Source organism: Chelonoidis abingdonii, chromosome 9 (assembly GCF_003597395.2).
Source record: "Chelonoidis abingdonii isolate Lonesome George chromosome 9, CheloAbing_2.0, whole genome shotgun sequence".
NCBI lineage: Eukaryota > Metazoa > Chordata > Testudines > Testudinidae > Chelonoidis > Chelonoidis abingdonii.
In genome coordinates, this window is record NC_133777.1 from 86,712,243 (window position 1) to 86,732,418 (window position 20,176).

Here is a 20,176-nt window from a genome sequence, read left to right on the forward strand (position 1 = left end):
CGGGAGGTAGTGGAATCTCCTTCCTTAGAGGTTTTTAAGGCCCAGCTTGACGAAGCCCTGGCTGGGATGATTTAGTTGGTGGTGTTCCTGCTTTGAGCAGGGAGTTGAACTAGATAACCTCCTGAGGTCTCTTGCAACCCATATCATCTATGATTCTAATATGCCTGCTCTCACATGTCTACAAGCTGTTCACCAAAGTAATAACAAACCAGCTCTCACGGAAACTGGACAAACAGCAGCCAACAGAGCAGGCAGATTTTCAAAGGAATTTTACCACAATAGACCACATCTTCACTATAAACCAGATATTGGAGTGCTCAAGGGAATATAAATTCCCTTTATGCATTGCCTTCAATGATTATGAAAAAGCGTTCAACAGCATACAGATCAATGCAGTGCTGAAAGCTCTTGTAGAGCAGGGCATTGACTCAAAGTACTAAAGGAAGCAAACTCTGACTGCACCCTGGATATAAAACTCTGTTCAACACTCCCCTTCGCATCTCAGTCAAGAGTTGTGAAGCAAGGAGACACAATTTCACTGAAACTCTTCACACCCTGCCTCGAAATGGTAATGAGGCAGATGAATTGGAAGGGTGAAATTAGCATCAATGGAGAGCAGTTAAACCACCTCAGATTCATGGACAATATCGTGTTAATTGCTGAAAACACCATCAAACTACAGAAAATGCTGCGAGAACTCAACACAAAAGGACTGCTCTAAAATGAAATTTATGCAGTCTGATTCCTTGCCAAAAGCCCAAATAATAGTCAAGGGAGAACAAACAGAAGATGAGCTATATGTTTATTTGGGCCAAGAAATGAACACGTGCCATAATCAGAAAGGCAAACTCTCGCAAAGAAAGAAAACTGGTTGGCACACATTCAGTTCTATCAAGGATGTCCTCCAAGGAAAAATCAATAAGGCAACATGTTCTGAACTCTTCAACTCAACAGTACGGCTGGCAATGTTGTACAGCAACAAAACCTGGGTACTGACAAAGATAAGGAGCAACTGTCTATCATGGAGTGGGTGGTGGAAAGAATTTTGGGGATTTCAACCTGTGACCAAGTCCCCAATGAAGTGATCAGACAGCAGAGTGGACTGCAGGACGTCATTGCTGAAAGCAGAAACAGTAAAGTATAGCGAGGCTCACTGGCAATTGATGGACTGCAGCTGTCGCCGAGTGGTACCCACAGGAACTGAAACAACCACTCAGACGACCTCCAAAGAGATGGGAAGATTTTATTGTGAAAAGGCATGGCTGCACATAGAGAAGGCAGGCCAGGATAAGAGAAGAATAGAAGATATGTTGTGATCAGCGCAATCTATATGAGGGCTGACGGACCGATCCATCAAGGTGATGCAGTGTTGGTCCCAGGATATTAGAGACACAAGGTGGGTGAAGTTATAACTTTTACTGGACCAACTTCTGTTGGTGATACAAGCTTTTGAGCTTATACAGAGCCCTTCTTCAGGTCTAGGAAAGGTGCTGAAGTGTCACAGCTAAGTACCTTTCCCAGACCTGAAGAACTCTGTCTAGCTTGAAGTTGGTCCAATAAAAGATATTACCTCACCCACCTCCTCACTTTACTTGCTGAAATTTGATCCTTTCTAATGGCTTCACTAGAATTGAATCTCCCTTTTCTGAAGGATATCTCCTTAGTCTGAACCTCATGGACTTAGCCATTTATCCATGCTAAACTTTTCTCCTTTTACTTTCCTGCTTCCTGTCTTGTTTGATACATGTGTGCCTTATGTGTGGCACAATGCTTAAAACATTCCATATCTCCCACCTCTATGACCTCACTGGTCCTTTTTGCCTAGTTTGTAGCTGCATATTACAGTATCTCATTGATTTGTCATCTTACCATGGCTCATTAATGCTCTTTCATTGAAGCAGAAAAAGACAGATTTCTGACTACATTCTCTAATGCTCTGAGAATGCCATGCTTTGACCTGCAATCTCACCAGGTCCTGCAGCTCTCGCAGCTGTTTTCCTGTTAGTCCCCCAATCCCCAGGTCATCATCCTCTTCTTCAGGCTGGGCAAGGACATTCCCAGAAGATGGGCCCTGTTTAACAAAGAACTCTTCATGTTGATCCAGGAGCAGTCCATGCAGCATCCAGGCAGAGAGCTGCTTATACATGACTCCATGACATACAGCCAGGATCCTGGGGACCAAGCATAAAGGAAAGTGAAAGAGGGCAGTGTATATAACAATCAGAACAAAATATGCATGGTGAGAGCTGAAGTGCTAACAAGTGAAATTTGCTCATGGAGAAAGGTGAATGGCTTTGAGTGTGCCATTAAAGTATTGTTTGTATACCTCCCTCACAGGAAGTAGGATCAAACTAAAGTATCCAATATGTTAGCTTATCACTGCTCCTACTCACTTAGCTGCCATCTTAGGGGGGGAGGGATAGCTCAGTGGTTTGAGCATTGGCCTGCTAAACCCAGGGTTCTCAGTTCAATCCTTGAGGGTGCCACTTACGAATCTGGGGCAAAAATCAGTACTTGGTCCTGCTAGTGGAGGCAGGGGGCTGGACTCGATGACCTTTCAAGGTCCCTTACAGTTCTAGCAGATAGGATATCTCCATTAATTTAATTTAGCAGCGCCACGATCTGCACCTTGACAGTCAGTGCTCTAATTTCCTACTCCAAGGGAAACTATTTCTAGTAATATTCAACCAATCAAATCACCCCATGTCTGAATCTCCAATCTGTGTTCCAGGGGGTCAACTGACACAATGAAACTTCTTCCAGTGCAACTTCCATACAAATTGCATTAGGTTAGGGGAAAAGTGCTGGGGTGGGGGACAGAAAGACTTACAAAGCCATCCCTAAGCCAGTCTATTGGTCCCTCATTGGCAGTCTCAGCAGAGAGGCCAGGGAGCGTAAACCCCCATCTTCTGTAGGAAATGCCTCACAAGCTCAGCAGTGAGATTGCGCTGATCACAACGCGTCTTCCATTCTTCTCTTATCCTGGCTTTCCTTCTCTGTGTGAGGCCATGCCTTTTCACAGTGTGTAGGGTGCCCAGACAGCAAATGTGAAAAATCGGGACGGGGTGGGGGGTAATAGGAGTCTATATAAGAAAAAGATCCAAAAATCAGGATTGCCCCTATAAAATTGAGACGTCTGGTCACCCTAGATAAATAGCAGTTCAGTATGTGAAGGAAGCTTGTACTGCAGCTGTCTATGTTGTACTTATCCTGTACATAAACAGAGGATTTCAGCCTTCAGGGCTGTCAGCGCAGCATTCCATTCCTGCCTTTCAGACCGCACAGGGCTCTTGTTAGACATATCTCTATTTGCTATAGCTAGAGAGAGAAGATATTTTGGCACTAACTCCAGCTGTTACAAGAGCATAATAGCCAAGCAGTAGTAGTAGTGAATCTCCTTACTTTTCCAGTGCACTACGCACAGGGGGCAGCCCCCCACAGCTGTGTTTATAGACAGTCTCCAAGAGCTGACAGCCATGAATCTGCAGAAGAAACAAAGTGGTCAAACTGGATTTGCAGTGAGAAATCTTCACTTGATTCTATACCGAAGTTTCAGACGTTCAAATGCTACATTTACAGCTGAATGTACAAAGGCGGCTTTACAATGATATGGGAAATGGTGCACGGTGCAAGGGAAATGGGTCCCAGTGAGAATTGGAAGGGAGGGGAAATATCGATAGTAATTCCATGCTCAAATAATAAGGATATTGCAGTAGGGATACATTACCGACCACCTGACCAGGATGATATTAGTGACTGTGAAATGCTCAGGGAGATGAGAGAGGCTCAATAATAATAATGGGGGATTTCAACTACCCCCATATTGACTGGGTACATATCACCTCAGGAAGGGGTGCAGAAATAAAGTTTCTTGACCCCTTATGTCAAGGTTCCTTCCCCACTCTGAACTTTAGGGTACAAATGTGGGGACCTGCATGGACACTTCTAAGCTTATTTACTAGCTTAGATCTGGTAACTCTGCCACCATCCAGAAATTGCAGTGTCTGAGGCCTTCCTCCCTACCAAAACTCTCCCCTCCCGGGTGGCCTTGAGGACTTCATAATTCCCATGGTGAACACAGATCCAAACCCCTTGGATCTAAAACTAAAGAGAAATTAACCATCCCCCCCTCCTTTCCCCCACCAATCCCTGGTGAGTCCAGATCCAAATCCCTGGACTTAAAACAAGGAAAAATCAATCAAGTTCTAAAAAGAAAGCTTTTTAATTTAAGAAGAAAGGAAAAATCAGCCTCTGTAAAATCAGGAGGAAAATACTTTACAGGGTAATCTAAATTCGTATGCCGCAGAGGAACCCCTCTAGCTTAGGTCAAAGTTACAGCAAGCATAGGTAAAATCCTCTCTAGCAAAAAAAAGAATAAAAAAAAAAAAAAAGGACATTTACGGAAACACAAGTTGAGAAAACAATAATACTAATCTGCCTTGCCTGGCTATTACTTACAATTTTGAAACATGAGAGACTGATTCAGAAAGATTTGGAGAGCCTGGATGGATGTCTGGTCCCTCTTAGTCCCAAGAGCGAACAACACCCAAAACAAAAGCACAAAGAAAGACTTCCCTCCACCAAGATTTGAAAGTATCTTGTCCCCTTATTGATCCTCTTGTCAGGTGTCAGCCAGGTTTACTAAGCTTCTTAACCCTTTACAGGTAAAAGAGGCATTAACCCTTAACTATCTGTTTGACACCTTAAATGACTGCTTCTTAGAGCAGCTGGTCCTGGAACCCACAAGGGGAGAGGCAATTCTTGATTTAGTCCAAAGTGGAGCACAGGATCAGGTCCAAGAGGTGAATATAGCTGAACCGCTTGGTAACAGTGACCATAATATAATTAAATTTAACATCTCTGTGGCGAGGAAAATACCACAGCAGCTCAACACTGTAGCGTTTAATTTCAGAAAGGGGAACACCACAAAAATGAGGCGGTTAACCAAACAGAAATTAAAAGGTACAACACCAAAAGTAAAATCCCTGAAATCTGCATGGAAACTTTTAAAGACACCATAATAGAGGCTCAACTGAAATGTATAGTCCAAATTAAAAACCATAGTAAAAGAACCAAAATAGAGCCACCATGGTTAAACAAAGTAAGAGAAGCAGTGAGAGGCTAAAAGACATCCTTTAAAAAGTGGAAGTTAAATCCTAGTGAGGAAAATAGAAAGGAGCATAAATTCTGGCAAATGAAGTGAAAAATATAATTAGGAAGGCCAAAAAAGAATTTGAAGAATAGCTAGCCAAAGACTCAAAAAGTAATAGCAAATTTTGTTTAAGTACATCAGAAGCAGGAAGCCTGCTAAACAAACAGTGGAGCCACTGGATGATCAAGATGCTAAAGGTGCACTCAGGGACGATAAGCCCATTGTGGAGAAGAAACTAAATGAATTTTTTGCATCTGTTGTCACGGCTGAGGATTTGAGGGTGATTCCCAAACCTGAGCCATTCTTTTTAAATGGCAAATCTGAGGAACTGTCCCAGACTGAGGTGTCAGAGGTGGTTTTGCAACAAATTGATAAACTAAACTTTAATAAGTCACCAGGACCAAATGGTATTCACCCAAAAGTTCTGAAGGAACTCAAATGTGAAATGGCAGGACTACTAACTGCAGTCTGTAACCCAGGGGTTCTCCAACTGGGGGTCGGGACCCCTCAGGGAGTCACAAGGTCATTACATGGAGGGTCGCAAGCTGTCAGCCTCCATCCGAAACCCCACTTTGCCTCCAGCATTTATAATGGGGTTAAATATGTAAAGAAGTGTTTTTAATTTAAGAGGGGGGGGGGGGTCGCACAATGGCTTGCTATGTGAAAGGGGTCACCAGTACAAATGTTTGAGAACCATTGCTGTAACCTATCATTTAAATCAGCTTCTGTAGCAAATGACTGGAGGATAGCTAATATGATGCCATTTTTTTAAAAGGGCTCTAGCGGTGACCCCAGCAATTACAGGCTGTCATAAACAGATAGTAAGAGTTAACAGAACAGAAGTACTTTATATCTCTTTTGACTGTAAAGGGTTAACAAGTTCAGTGAGCCTGGCTGTCACCTAACTAGAGGACCAATCAGGGGACAGGATACTTTCAAATCTTGAAGGAGGGAAGTTTGTGTGTGTTGTTAGAATTTGGTGGTTGTTCTCTCTGGGTTCTGAGAGTGACCAGACATGCAACCAGGTTTCTGTCCAATCTCTCCGATACAGGCTCTTGTAAGTTCAAAATAGTAAGTACTAGGTAGATAAGGTGAGTTAGGCTTATGTTTGTTTTCTTGATTTGCAAATGTGCATTTGGCTGGAAGAAGTTCAATTGTGTATTTGGCTGGGAGGAGTTCAAATTTGTATTTTGCTGAAAGGATTTTAATTTGTACTTGTATACTTAGGCTGGGAGGGTATTCCCAGTGTCTATAGCTGAAAGACCCTGTACCTATTCCATTTTAAATTTACAAAGATAATTTTTACTGTTTTTCTCTCTTTAATTAAAAGAAAAGGGCAAATAAGTGCCTACGATAAAAAAGAGAAATAAAACAACCCAGGAAACACAGACCATTAGTTTAACTTCTGCCGCCAGGAAGATAATGGCGCAAGCAATTAAAGGAAACCTCTGCAAACACGTGAAGGTGGAAGGTGGATAGGAAGAGCCCAGCATGGATTTGGTAAAGAACAATCGGTCAAAACCAAGCTGATAGCTTTTCTTGATAGGTAAACGAGCCTTGTGGATAAGGAGAAGCGGTGATGTGGTATACCTAGACTTTAGTAAGGCTTTGATACAGTCTCGCATGAGATCCGTATCGGAATCAAACTAGGCACAATACAATTAGATGGGGTACTATAAGGTGGGTGGCATACTGGGCTGGATAACCGTAACTCAGAGAGTGGTGATTAATGGTCCCAATCCTGTGAAAGGTATAACAAGTGGGGTTTCCGCGGGAATCTGTGTTTGGACGGCTTCTGTCAATATCGTCAGCCAACGACTTAGATTTGGCATAGAAGGTACGCTCATTAAGTTTGCAGATGAACAAACTGGGAGGTATTGCAACTGCTTTGGAGACAAGGGCCAAAATCAAAACGATCTGGACAAATGGAAGAAAGGGTCTGAGGTAATCAATGAAGTTATAAAGAACAATGCAAAGTGCTCCACTAGGAAGGAACAAGCAGTCACACATACAGAGGGAAGAGAACTGGTAGGAAGGAGTACAGCAGAAGGGATCTAGGGGTTATAGCGGAACCACAAGCTAAATAATGATCAACAGTGTGATGCCGTTGCAAAAAAAGCAAACGTGATTCTGAGATCATAACAGGTTGTGTGAGCAAGCACACGAGAAGTCATTCTTCCCCTACTCTGCACTGGTAGGCCTCAACTGGAGTATGTGTGTCCAGTTCGGCACCGCAATTTCAGGAAAGTGGGAGAAATTGGAGGGGGTCCAGAGAAAGAGGCAAAAGAAGGATTAAAGGCTTGAGAACATGACCAACGAGGCAAGGCGAAAGGAACGCGGTTAATTAATGGAAAAGAGAAGACAAGGGACAATGAGACACGTGTCAGTATCTAAAGGGTGTCAGCACGAGGAGGAGAAAACTTGTTCACCTACGGCCCTAAGATAGAACAAGAAGCAAGGGCTTAAACTGCAAGCAAGGGAATTAGGTTGGAATAGGAAATAAGTTCCTAACTGTCAGGGGAGTTAAACATGGAAAAATTGCCTAGGGAGGTGGGAATCTCCTTCGCTGGAGAATTCAGAGTAAGGTTAGATATGTCCTATTCGCGGGATGGCCTAGAACAGTATTGGTCTGCCATGAGGGCAGGGACTGGACTCGCTGACCACTCAAGGCCCTCCAGTCAAGAGTCTATGAAATCGTAAGTGATTACCCTCTATTTGGTCACTGGTGAGGCCACATCTGGAGTACGCGTCCAGTTTGGGCTCCCCACAGAAAGGGAGGGATAAATTGAGAACATCCAGTGGAGAGAACACGAAATGATCAGCGGGCTGACTTCACATGACTTATGAGGAGAGGGCTGAGGGAACTGGGAATTGTTATCTGCAGAAGAGAAGAATGAGGGGGGCAGTGATAGCTGCTTTCAACTACCTGAAAGGGTCCAAAGGAGGATCGAAGGTTGTCTCAGGGATGGCAGATGAAAGAACAAGGGCAACTAGTCTCAAGGTGCAAGTGGGGGAGGCTACGGTTGATAAAAGGAAACACTAGTTCACTAGGAGGGTATGAAGACTGGAATGGTTACCTCGGAGTAAGTGAATCCCTTCTAGAGGTTTTTAAGGCCCAGCGACGACAGCCCTGCGGACATGATTAGTTGGGGAGTCCGTTGGAGAAGGGAGGATGAACAAGATAACCTCCTGGGTCTCTTGCAAGCCCATACAATCTATGAATCTAATATGCTGCTCTCACAATGTCTGACAAGGCTGTTCCACCAAAGTAATAACAAACCACTCCACGGAAACTGGACCAAACAGCAGCCAACCAGGAGGCAGATTCAAAGGACATTTTACCACAAATAGACCAACATCTTCACTATAAACAGATATCGGAGGTGCTCAAGGGGACTATATCCCTTTATGCATTGCCTTCAAGATATGAAACAGCGTTCAATCAGCATACAGATCAATGCAGTGCTGAAAGCTCTTGTAGAGCAGGCATGACTCAAAGTACTAAAGAAGCAAACTCTGACTGCACCCTGGATATAAAACTCTGTTGCAACACTCCCGCGTCCATCTCAGTCAGAAGTTGTGAAGCAGGAGACACAATTTCACTGAAACTTCTTCCACACCCCCTCGCAATGGTAAGGGCAGATGGATTGGAAGGGTGAAATTACAATCAATGAAGCAGTTAAACCACTCAGATTCATTGGACAATATCGTGTTAATTGCTGAAAACAGCCAGCAAACTACAGAAAATGCTGCGAGAACTCAAAACAAAAGGACGGCTCTAAATGAAATTTATGCAAGTCTGATTCCTTGCCAAAAGCCCAAAGAATAGTCAAGGAGAACAAACAGAAGATGAAGCTAGATGTTATTGGCCAATAAGAAATGAACACGGCATATATCAGAAAGCAAACTCTCGCAAAGAAAGAAACTGGTTGGCACACATTCAGTTCTATTTTTCTATTATGTTGATTTCTCTCTTCAGGAAACATCAATAAGGCAACATGTTCGAAACTCTGTCAACTCAACAGTATCGGAGGCAATGTTGTAACAGCAACAAAACCTGGGTACTGACAAAGATAAAGCGAGCAACGGTCTATCATGGAGTGGGTGTGAAGAAGTTGGGGATTTCAACTGTGACCAAGTCCCAATAAGTGATGAAAGACACAGAGTGGACTGCAGAAACGTCATTGCTGAAGCAGAAACAGTAAAGGAAGCGAGGCTACGGCATATTGATGGACTGCAGCGGTCCGCCGAGTGGTAACCCACAGGAACGGAAACAACCACTCACGAACCCTCCAAAGAGAGGGGAAAGATTTTGATGTGAAAAGGCATGGGCTGCACATAGAGAAGGCAGGCCAGGATAAGAGAAGAGATAAGAAATGTGTGATCACGAATCTATAGAGGGCTGACGGACCGATCCATCAAGGTGAATGCATGTGTGCCAGGATAGTTAGAGACACAAGGTGGGAAGTTAGAACGTTACTGGACCAACTTCTGTTGGGGATACAGCTTTTGAGCGTAACAAGAGCCCGTCTTCAGGTCTAGAAAGTGCTGAAGTGGCACAGCTAAGGACTTCCAGACCTGAAGCACACTCTGTCCTAGCTGAATTGGTCCAATAAAAAATATACCATCACCCACCTCTCACTACTTGCTGAATTTGATCTTTCAAGGCTTCAACTAGAAGAATCCCCTTTTCGAAGGATATCTTCCTTAGTCTGAACCTCATGGACTTAAGCCTTTTCCAGGCGAAACTTTTCTCCTTTTATTTCCTGCTCCCTGTCTTGTTTGATACAGAGTGCCTATGTGGGCCACAAATGCTTAAACATTCCATAATCTCCCACCTCTATGACCTCACTGGTCCGTTTTGCCTAGTTTGTAGCTGCATATGACCAGTATCTCATGATGGTCTCTACCATGGCTCATAATGCTTCTTTCATTGAAGCAGAAAAAGACAGATTCCTGACTACATGCTCTAACTCTGAAGAAAGCCATGCTTGACCTGCAATCCCACCAAGTCCTGCAGCTCTCGCACTGTTCTGTTAGTCACCAATCCCAGGTCATCATCCTCTTCTCAGGCTGGGCAAGGACAATTCCCCAGAAGAGGGCCCTTGTAACAAAGAACTCTCATGTGATTCCCAGGAGCATCCATGCAGTCAGCCAGGCAGAGAGCTGCTTAGACATGGACTCCATGACAATGACAGCCAGGATCCTGGGACCAAGCCATAAAGGAAGTGAAAAGGGCATGTATAGTAACAACAGAAGAAAATAGCATGGGAACGGAAGTGCAACAAGTGAAATTTCTCATGGAAGAAAGGTGAAGTGCGTTGTAGTGTCCATTAAATGTATGTTTGTATACCTCGCCTCACAGGAAGTAGGATCAAAACTAAAGTAATCCAATATTGTAATACACTGCTCCACTCCTTAGCTGCCATCTTAGGGGGGGAAGGGATGCCAGTGGTTGAGCATTGCTCTAACCCAGGGTTCTCAGGTCAATCCTTAGGTGCCACTTACGAATCTGGGGCAAAATCAGTATTGGTCCTGCTAAGTGGAGGCAGGGGGCTGGAGCGATGAACCTTCAAGGTCCATTAAAGTTTAGCAGATAGGATATCTCCATTAATTTAATTAGCAGCGCCACGACTGCACTTGACAGTGCAGTGCGTCCGAATTTTCCTAATCCAAGGAAACTATTTCATATAATAGATCAACACAATCAAATCACCCCATGTCTGAATCTCAATCGTGGTCCAGGGGGTCAAGCTGACACAATGAAACTCTTCCAGGCAAACTTCCATACAAATGCATAGGTAGGGGAAAAGTGCTGGGGTGGGGGACAGAAAGACTACAGAAGCCATCCCTAGCCAGCTATTGGGCCTCATGGGCAGTCTCAGCAGAGAGGCCAGGCGAAACCCCCATCTTCTGTAGGAAAATGCCTCACAAACAGCTCAGCGGAGATGGCCTTGATACAACGGCGTCCTTCCATCTTCCTTATCCGGCTCCTTCTCTGTGGAGGCCATCCTTTCACAGTGGTAGGGTGCCCAAGACAGCAAAATGTGAAAATCCGGTCGAACGGGGTGGGGGGTAATAGGGTCTATAATAAGAAAAAGATCAAAAATCAGGATGGCCCCTAGAAAATTGAGACGTCTGGTCCACCCTAGATAAATGAGTTCAGTATGTGAAGGAACTTGTACTGCAAGCTGTCTATGTTGTACTTATCACTGTACAGAAACAGAGGATTTCAGCCTCAGGGCCTGTCAGCGCAGCATTCCATTCCTTGCCTTTCAGACCGCACAGGCTCTGTTAGAACATACCTCTTTGCTATACGCTAGAGAGAGAGATATTTGGCACTAACTCCAGCTGTACAAGAGCATAATAGCCAGCAGTGTAGTATGAATCTCCTACTTTCCGGCACTATCGCACAGGGGGCAGCCCCCACAGCGGTGTTATAGACAGGCTCCAAGAACGGATCAGCCATGAACTGCAGAAGAAAACAAAGTGTCCAATACTGATTGCAGTGAGAAATGCTCACTTGTCATACGAAGTGTCAGACGTTCAAATGCTACATTTACAGCTGAATGTACAAAGGACGGCTTACCAATGAAGGGAATGGTGGCACGGTGCAAGGGAATGGGTCCCATGAGAATTGAAGGGAGGGAAATACGATAGTAATTTCCATCTCAAATAGAAGGATAATTGCAGTAGGGATACAGTTACCGACCACTGACCAGGATGAATAGTGACTGTGAAATGCTCAGGGAGATGAGAGAAGGCGCAATAATAAAATGGGGGATTTCAACTACCCCATTTGACTGGGTACATAACACCCAAGGAAGGGGTGAGAAAAAGTTCTTGACCCCTTATGTCAAGGTTCCTTCCCCACTCTGAACTTTAGGGTACAAATGTTGGGGACTCTGCAGGGACATTCAAGCTATTTACTAGCTTAGATCTGGTAACTCTGCCACCATCAGAAATTGCAGTGTCTGAGGCCTTCCTCCCTACCAAAACTCTCCCCTCCCGGGTGGCCTTGAGGACTTCATAATTCCCATGGTGAACACAGATCCAAACCCCTTGGATCTAAAACTAAAGAGAAATTAACCATCCCCCCCTCCTTTCCCCCACCAATCCCTGGTGAGTCCAGATCCAAATCCCTGGACTTAAAACAAGGAAAAATCAATCAAGTTCTAAAAAGAAAGCTTTTTAATTTAAGAAGAAAGGAAAAATCAGCCTCTGTAAAATCAGGAGGAAAATACTTTACAGGGTAATCTAAATTCGTATGCCGCAGAGGAACCCCTCTAGCTTAGGTCAAAGTTACAGCAAGCATAGGTAAAATCCTCTCTAGCAAAAAAAAGAATAAAAAAAAAAAAAAAGGACATTTACGGAAACACAAGTTGAGAAAACAATAATACTAATCTGCCTTGCCGCTATAATTACAATTTTTGAAACAGGAGAGACTGATTCAGAAAGATTTGGAGAAGCCGGATGGATTCTGGTCCCTCTTAGTCCCAAGAGCGAACAACTACCCAAAACATAAAGCACAAAGAAAGACTCCCTCCACCAAGATTTGAAAGTACTTGTCCCTTATTGATCCTCTTGTCAGGGGTCAGCCAGGTTATAAGCTTCGTAACCCTTTACAGGTAAAAGGAGTGCATTAACCCTAACTAGTTACACCTTAAATGAACTGCTTAATTAGAGCAGTGGCCGGAACACACAAGGGAGAGCAATTCTTGATTAGTCCAAAGGAGGCACAGGACAGGTCCAAGAGGTGAATAATAGCGAAGTTGTAACAGTACCAAGAATATAATAAATTAACATCTCTGTGCGAGGAAAATACCACAGCAGCTCAACACGTAGCGGTAATTCAGAAGGGGAACACCACAAAAACTGAGGCGGTTAACCAAACAGAAATTAAAAGGTAAAACACAAAGAAAATCCCTGAAGATTCGCATGGACAACGTTAAAGACACCATAATAGAGGTCACTGAAAATGTATAGTCCAATTAAAACCATATAAAAGAACCAAAATAGAGCCACAATGGTAAACAAAGTAAGAGAACAGTGAGAGGCTAAAAGAATCCTTTAAAAAGTGGAAGTTAAACCATAGTGAGAAAAGAAAGGAGGCATAAATTCTGGCAAATGAAGTACAAATAAATAGGAAGCCAAAAAGATTGAAGAATAGCTACCAAAGACTCAAAAAGTAATAGCAATTTGTATTTAAGTACATCCAGAAGCAGAAGCCTGCTAACAAACATGAGCCACTGGAGGTCAAGAGGCTAAAAGGGCACCAGGACGATAATGCCCATTGTGGAGAAGACAACTAAATGAATTTTTGGCATCTGTGTCAACGGCTGAGAGTGAGGGTAGTCCCAACCTGAAGCCATCCGTTTTAATGGCAAATCGAGGAACTTCCCCAGACTGAGTGCAGAGGTGGTTTTGCAACAAATTGATAAACTACAACTTTAAAAGTCACCAGGACCAAATGGATTCACCCAAACAGTCTGAAGAACTCAAATGTGAAATGGCAGGACTACTAACCTGCAGTCTGTAACCCAGGGGTCTCCAACTGGGTCGGGACCCCTAGGAAGTCACCAAGGTCATTAACATGAGGGTGCGCAAGCGTGCAGCCTCCATCCGAAACCCCACTTGCCTCCAGCGATTTATAAGGGGTAAATAATGTAAAAGTGTTTTAATTAAGAGGGGGGGCGGGGGGTCGCACAATGGCTTGCAGGTGAAAGGGGTCACCAGTACAATGTTTAGAACCATTGCTTAACCTATCAGGTAAATAGCTCTGTAGCAAATGCGAGGAGAGCTAATATGATTGCATTTTTTATAAAGGCTCTAGCGGTGACCCCAGCAATTCAGGCTGTCATAAACATAGTTAAGAGTTAACAAACAGAAGTACGTTATATCTCGTTGACTGTAAAGGGTTAACAAGTCAGGAGCCTGGGCTGTCACCAAACAGAGACCAATCAAGGGGACAGGATACTTTTCAAATCTTGAAGGAGGGAAGTTGTGTGTGTGTTAGAAATCTGGTGTTGTTCGACTCTGGGTCTGAGAGGCCAGACATGCAATCAGGTTTCTGTCCAATCTCCTCCGATACAGGCCTTCTGTAAGTTCAAAATGTAAGTACTAGTTAGATAAGGTGAGTTAGGACTTATGTTTTTCTGATGTGCAAATTGCAATTGGGCGGAAGAAGTTCAAATTGTTATGTGGCTGGGAGGAGTTCAAGATTTGTATTTGCTGAAAGGATTTGAATTGAGTACTTGTAACTTAGGCTGGGAGGATTCCAGTGCAATACGAAAGACGTAACATATCCATCTAAATTAAAAAGATAATTTTTTACTGTCTTTCTCTCTTTAATTAAAAACTTTCTTGTTAAAGAACCTGATTGTGTTTTTATTCTGATGAACCCAGGGATGGGTTTCCCCTGGGGGAATTTCCACCAGGGAAAAAAAAAAATTTGGTTGGGGAGAAAGGAGGGAAGGGGGAGAGAGAGGTTATTCTCTCTGTGTTAGGAATTACTTCTCTCTCAGGGCAGAGTCTGGAGGGGCAAAGAGAAGGAGGAGGAAGGGGATATTTTCCTTTTTAGATTCAAGAGTTTGAACACAGTGATCTCCAGGTAACCCAGGGAGGGGAAGCTGGGAGAGCAACCGGTGGGGGATAGGGTTTACTTTCCTTGTGTTAAGATCCAGAGGGTCTGGGTCTGGGAGTCCCGGGCAAGTTTTGGGGGACGCAGTGTGGTACCAGGCAACGGGAATCTGGGTGGTGGCAGCGCAAGGTCGAAGTGGTTATTAAGCTTAAGAGAATTCACTGCTGGTCCCATCTTTTGGACGATAAGGTTCAGGGGGGGGAATTACCATGACACAGCAGTGACCTGACTTCAGACAGGCAAACTGGTTGAAACAAACAATAAAGAACAAAACTGTCGGACACACAGATGAACATAGTTGTTTGGGAAGCATCAACATGGTTTTGTAAAGGAAATCAGCCTGCGCCAATCGAGAATTCTTTTCGAGGGGGTCCAGACAAGCATGTGAAAAGGGAATCCAATGCGTATAAGTGGATTTAGGATTTCGAAAGCCCTTTGACAAGGTCCCTACCACCAACAGGCTCTTAAGCAAAGTAAGCTGGCATGGGATAAGAGGGAAGGTCCTCTATGAATGGTAAGGTTAAAAGATAGAAACAAAGAATAGGAAGTATGGTCAAGTTTTCAAAATGGAAGTGAAAGAATGGTGTCCCCAGAGATCTGTAACTCGCGCCAGTCCTATGTCAACAGGTGACCATAATGACTGGAAAAGAGGGAAACAGTGGAGGTAGCTAAATATTGCAGATAAGCAAAACTAACTCAGATAAGAGTTAAGTCTCAGGCAGACTGCAAAAAGTAACAAAAGAAGCTCTCAAAACTGGTGACTGGGAACAGGCAAGATGAAACTCAATTTGATAATGCATAGTAACGCATATTGAAACATAATCCCAACATACATATAAAATGATGAGGTCTAATAACCTGTTACCACTCAGAAAAGAGATCTTGGAGCATTGTGTGGATAGTTCCTGAAAACATTCACCAGATGTGACAGCAGCAATCAAAAAAAGCAAACAATACTGGGAATCGTTAAGAACGCGATAGAGAAGTAAGACAGAAAATATCATATTGACTCTATATAAATCGATGGACGCCACAGCTTGAATACTCGTGTGCAGATGTGGTCACCCAGTCAAAAAAGATAGTGAGATTGAAAAAGGTTCAGAAAAGGACAAAAAAAAAGATAGGGGAATGAACAGCTCCCACTAGAGAGTGAATAAGAGTGGGACTTTCGGCTTGGAAAAGAGACGACAAGGGGCATAGATAGAGGTCCATAAATCATACGGTGTGGAGAAAGTAAAAATAAGGAAGTGTATTTATCCTCCCAGAACACAAGGAACTAGGGGTCACCAAATGAAATTAACAGGCAGCAGGTTTAAGACAAACAAAAGGAAGTATTTTTTCCACACCATGCACAGTCAACCGGTGGAACTCCTTGCCAGAGGATGTTGTGAAGGCCAAGACTATAACAGGGTTCAAAAAAGAACTAGATAAGTTCATTGAGGAGAGGTCCATCAATAGCTATTAGCCAGGATGGGCAGGGATGGTGTCCCCAGCCTCTGTCTGCCAGAAGCTGGGAATGGACGACAGGGGATGGATCACTTGATGATTACCTGTTCTGTTCATTACCTCTGGGGCCTTGGCATTGGCCACCGCTGAAAGACAGGATACTGGGCTAGATGTACCTTTGGTCTGACCCAGGATGGCCATTCTCATGTTCTTCTATACCTTCCTCCCACACCCCACATCAGGGCCCAGCAGACTTGTGGACACCAACACACAAGTTCTCCCATAACCCCCTGTTACTGGCTAGAGGACATTTCATGGATTGTGAAGTCAGAAATCCTGCTTCTCCTGCCTTGTCTTTGGGATTTGTAAGACTCAAGAAAAAGAAATCCCAGTCACCAACACACCATAAAGGTGGCAAATGTGCTCCATACTTTTCTACTGTGAATTAAATGTGATCAAAGACAAGGGCTCTCTGCAGTCCCACCCCACCCAAACTCATCTGCTTCCATCCTTGCTCCAAACCTTTCCCTCTGTTTCTCCATTCAAACCTGTCTCAGAATCTCTTTCCCCAACCACAGAAATGCACAGCCTTCCATCCCACCAGCTCCAATTACAGCCTTACCAGCTCACCCCCCTATACTCCGCCCCCATTCTCTGTAAATTACAAAGGGGAAAATAAGGGAATTTCATATCTGTGCACGAGCTTCATGCTGTTGGGCTACCTCCACCATACAATTTTTCCGCCTTAGTCTCTCCATCTATTTATGTAAGTGACACCAAATGAGCACTGTCCAAGGTGCCTCACTGACATCAGTGAAAAAAAAACAATCCATAGCCAGTAATTAGATAATCTGCCCCATACGCAGGGAGCACATATGGATGGTTCTGACCACCCCAGTGCCTCATTCTTGCTGATCCTCAAAAACCTTCCCTGGCCTGAATCACGCAGTCTTCAGAAGGAAGATATAAACTCTGAAAAAGGAAAGCAAATGTTTTCTGAGGAGCCCCATCTACCTTCTCCTACACGTTCTGTCAAACATCTAGTGTCATTTACACCATCATGCAATTTTAACTAAAGGGAATGGACAGGAACAACAGATTCTGCTACAGAGAAACCAGTTCCCATTTACTATACCTTCTGGGTCTTGATCTGCTCCACCACAACCATCACCGAGGGGAAGAGGAGTTGGAACTGCAAAGCAAGGACCACCATGTAAAAATAGGCTTCTAAGTAGCGATATGTAGGGATGGGGCATTTAGGGGCTAGTATGGATAGCAGCTGGTTGTGGTGGTTTATCAGTCTATCACCTCACTGGCCCCACTTAGTGTTCTGGATGTCCCTGGAAGAGAGAACATGGCTTCTGCAGAGATGAGATGATGATTATACCAAGATACTGGTGATGTTACTCTACCTTAACGTCAGCAACTAGACTGAACAGTGGAGGTGATGCTTATCCGGAGATTCTCTGGTCACTTAGTAAGATCGTCATGGATGACATGAAGTGTGCTAGAAGTGCTGTCTAGGTGGGTACTGAAGTCTCTCAAGATGATAAATTTAGGGGACTCTAACTTGAGGATAGGAAGAGCTGCACTGGCTTCCCTCTACGTTGCAGCTAAACTCTACATGGGACTTTTGAAGGCAGAGAGAAACTGTTGGATGGTTAAAGGGAGAGCTATTATATCCCTGACAAGGCAATGATGCGTGCCTCCCCAGCTGACATCTAGTCAAAAAGGTTCCGTGGCCACATAGGTAGGCACATGACCCCAACAGCTGCGCTCCATGGTGAAAAGATCATTAAAGAAAACAAATGGGTTTGTAATCTGAGAGCTAGAGCTGCTTAAAGTCAAGTGCAGACTGTAGCGTTCCTAACATTTCTGAAGTGTGATACATGCTACCAGCTATTTCAGTTTTGCATGAAGGTGGAAATTGGAAAGGAAAATCTATTTCTTACAAGTATAACTACACCATATTAAAAGCTAAAAATGACATAAACACAACTTTGAGGCTCGTAATTTAAGTGTACAAACATCAGAAATTGAAGTTTTAGTAACAATGGTAGCTCTGCACCATTGCAAATGCTGTATATACCAGTAGTAAGATGACAACAAATGCAACATACCTGATCCAGGGAGTAGTTAATGTGGGAGATGGAGAGGTGAGGGTCAGCCAGGAACTGCAACCACAACAGAAAAGTTAGTACAAACCAAAATAAGCCTCTAATCGGTAGCACTAAACCTTGGTGGAAAAAGGTAAAGAGCAAAACTCCCTCAGAAGTCCTGATAACATAGATCTTTTCACAAAAACTTTTGAATCATATCCCCCTTCAGGCTGTTACTTATGATGAGAGTGAGCAGCCCATGCAATCACTGGGCATTGACTCAAAGTGAATCTACCCAAGACGCCTACCAACTTGGCTGACACACCACAGATTTAACCGAGGACCTTCAGAGCTATAAGCGCAACTCACTACAGCTTGACTTAGAGAATGAGGATCTGAATCTGAGGACCCAAACACTTGCACTCTCTGTGGATCTGACATAGAGGGGGCCATGTAACATACTGACCAGTGGGTTACAGTGGAATCTCACAGCAGCAATTCGAAAGACACCCCCGCAGTGAAAATGAAAGATTCCATCCCATCTTTGGCTGCGTCCTGTTAGCTTTTTCGTTACTGAAGAGACAAGTTACCACTGCGCAGTATTTCAGCTCATAACATTGAATAGAGCACAGCTTCTTCCAGTTTTCTCTCCCTTACCTCCTGCTCCAGGTCAAGCAATGCCTGTCGGTAGGGCTGCAGCACTGAATCGAGCCCCGTACAGAAGGCCCGCAAGTAAATCCCATGTAACCCACACTGGTTCTGCTGGGAAGGGTGATGATCCTAAAATCAAACAGTAAGTTTTGAATTAGCCCCAGTACATTGGTGAGTGGATTGGGGACTAAGGCCCAGATCCCTGAGATATTTAGGCACTTAGCTCCCATTGATTTCAACCTTCAGGACTTAAATATCTTTGAGGAGCTAGGCCTAAGTGACTCAGTGGATAGAGGTGTTCACCACTAGGTCACAATCCAAATAAAAATAATGAAGCCCATCTTAAACAACCACTTAAAGTACCAATAAAATCAGCTGTTAATCGGAGGTGGGTCAGCTGGCAAAAATGGAGCAGAATTGTATTCAGTCCATTTGGATATACAAGTAAGGAACTCTTGAGACAGATCACATAATATAATGGCTATTTGTACATTTCACTGTTACTTTATGCTGACATGAACTGTTCACAAGTGGATCTCAGACTACTTTGCAAACTGTAACAAAGCCTTGCCATCCCTGTGGCATAAGTGAGCATTATCCTTATTTTACAAATCCAGCCAGTCTGTTAGTAACAAATTTTAAGGCTCCTTCTTTTTTTTTTTTTTATAAACCAGAATAAGAGATTTGAGTTCAGTTTTGGATATGTAAGTATCCATATCATACCATCATAGAGGCTGGAGGCTATATATCTATTTAAGGGTTTTCTATACAATCATCATGGTAATATTTAAGCACCTCTCAGATAAATTTAGGTTTGCACTGTAAAGCCAGTAGTGGATTCATAGATTCATAGACTCTAGGACTGGAACGGACCTCGAGAGGTCATCGAGTCTAGTCCCCTGCCCTCATCGCAGGACCAAATACTCTCTAGACCATCCCGCATAGACATTTATCTAACCTACTCTTGAATATCTCCAGAGATGGAGATTCCACAACCTCCCTAGGCAATTTATTCCAGTGTCAAACCACCCTGACAGTTAGGAACTTTTTCCTAATGTCCAACCTAAATCTCCCTTGCTGCAGTTTAAGCCCATTGCTTCTTGTTCTATCATTAGAGGCTAAGGTGAACAAGTTTTCTCCCTCCTCCTGATGTGACACCCTTTTAGAGACCTGAAAACTGCGATCATG

At 43.7% G+C, this 20,176-nt stretch overlaps 1 protein-coding gene across 3 annotated transcripts in view; it reads right to left on the reverse strand.

Moving 5' to 3' along the window:
• TUBGCP4 (tubulin gamma complex component 4) overlaps window positions 1–20,176 on the reverse strand; it is a 54,999-nt gene that overhangs the window by 31,095 nt on the left and 3,728 nt on the right. For 2 of the 3 annotated variants that reach the window (XM_032768623.2, XM_032768622.2), the window contains exons 3-7: window positions 18,995–19,117; window positions 18,359–18,412; window positions 17,374–17,430; window positions 3,403–3,482; window positions 1,970–2,171 (exon numbers count right to left, since the gene is read on the reverse strand). In XM_032768623.2, coding sequence (XP_032624514.1) covers window positions 1,970–2,171; window positions 3,403–3,482; window positions 17,374–17,430; window positions 18,359–18,412; window positions 18,995–19,117 — 516 coding nt within the window. The remainder of the gene's footprint in view (window positions 1–1,969; window positions 2,172–3,402; window positions 3,483–17,373; window positions 17,431–18,358; window positions 18,413–18,994; window positions 19,118–20,176) is intronic. The other variant, XM_075069780.1, reaches the window with a different exon arrangement.